The 1,371-nt window shown below is 35.0% G+C and overlaps 1 protein-coding gene across 1 annotated transcript; it reads left to right on the top strand.

Moving 5' to 3' along the window:
* Nucleotides 1–699, top strand: LOC125592659. The gene has a single exon (XM_048767990.1). The coding sequence runs from the start codon at nt 1–3 to the stop codon at nt 697–699; it is 699 nt and encodes a 232-aa protein (XP_048623947.1).
* Nucleotides 700–1,371: the final 672 nt, after the last annotated feature.

Raw genomic sequence — 1,371 nt, 5'->3', positions numbered from 1 at the left:
ATGTCGAGTTTCATACCCTCAGATTACAAAGCCCTTGATCTCTCTGGAGATAATTATCTTGATTGGGCTATAAACACTTCAGCCGTCTTGAAGTCTAGAGGACTTGGGAAGTGCATCAAGTATGGCAATGACACCCTTGCGTGTGAAAGACACAGAGCCATAATGATTATGCGACACCATCTCTGTGAGGACCTAAGAGACGAGTTTGGATATGTTAATGATCCTCATAATCTCTGGTCATTTTTGAATTCTAGATTCTGTGAGCCATTGTTGCACGAATCCAAAAAAAAATGGGAAGCTCTAAGGTTCCAGGATTATGAATCCGTGGACAATTATCACTCTGATCTTATGAGAATCACCTATAGTCTTAGACTATGTGGTGAATTGGTAACAAACGAGGATTTGTTAAACAAAACTCGTGACACATTCCATTCAGAGGAAGTGTTGTTATCACATCAGGCCAAAGGTTTCACCACCTATTATGACCTGTTCTCATATTTATTAGACATTGAGCAAAAGAAGCAGAAAAGGATGGATAACATCAGACGGTTTAATGACATCATGGAGATATATTATGAAGTACTAGACAGTGAGATGAAAATCCCTGAAGCTAATAAAGCCACATTTGATAAGAAGAGATCTGAGGAGGATTCCGAGTGGACACTCATGGACCATGAGGTCGGATTATACATTGAATAATTTTCCGACATTCTGATTTTATGTTTTCATATCTGATTTGATTTATTTGTTATTCATTTATGTTATTGAAATAATAAAAACGATTTTGTTTTTATATATTATCTTGCTTGGTCTTGCTTGATGATTCTTGATTAAATAACAAATAAAACCTTAATAAAAGGATAATCAGTCCACTGATAGTTGATTTCATGCATGGTTTAACTTTACCTTGATTGTATAGGTTTAACTTTACCTTCCTGCAATCACATAAAATCAATTGTTGGGTGTAGACTAATGAGTCAGTTCACTGATAGATTGATTTCTCGCATAGATTTAACTTCATCTTGATTGTATAGGTTCAACTTTACCTTCCTACAATCACTTGAAATCAATTAATTGGTACTGACAATGGCAAAAGACACGACATTATTCAGACCCATTGAGTTATAAAGATTTATAACATTCTACATTGAACCAGTGAGCAAAGAAAATACGATTCCTTTCAGATTTTTGAAAAATCGCCTAAAAGCATTATGAATGCCTATACCCATATTTTCTACTGATTTATTCTATGCTAAGGATCAGTATGAAAGAGGCATAAAGCCATGGTAACCAGTATGGTTCACCACGAAATAAACACTTATGGCATGACCAGATTAGCCATCTTGATCCAAAACATGATGAAAAATTAAT

This window comes from Brassica napus, chromosome C9 (assembly GCF_020379485.1).
Source record: "Brassica napus cultivar Da-Ae chromosome C9, Da-Ae, whole genome shotgun sequence".
Lineage (NCBI taxonomy): Eukaryota > Viridiplantae > Streptophyta > Magnoliopsida > Brassicales > Brassicaceae > Brassica > Brassica napus.
This window is presented reverse-complemented; position numbering and strand designations above follow the sequence as displayed.

What these genes read in the sequence shown, in the direction of transcription:
- LOC125592659 (XM_048767990.1), top strand. Translation starts at nt 1, where the DNA reads ATGTCGAGTTTCATACCCTCAGATTACAAAGCCCTTGATCTCTCTGGA.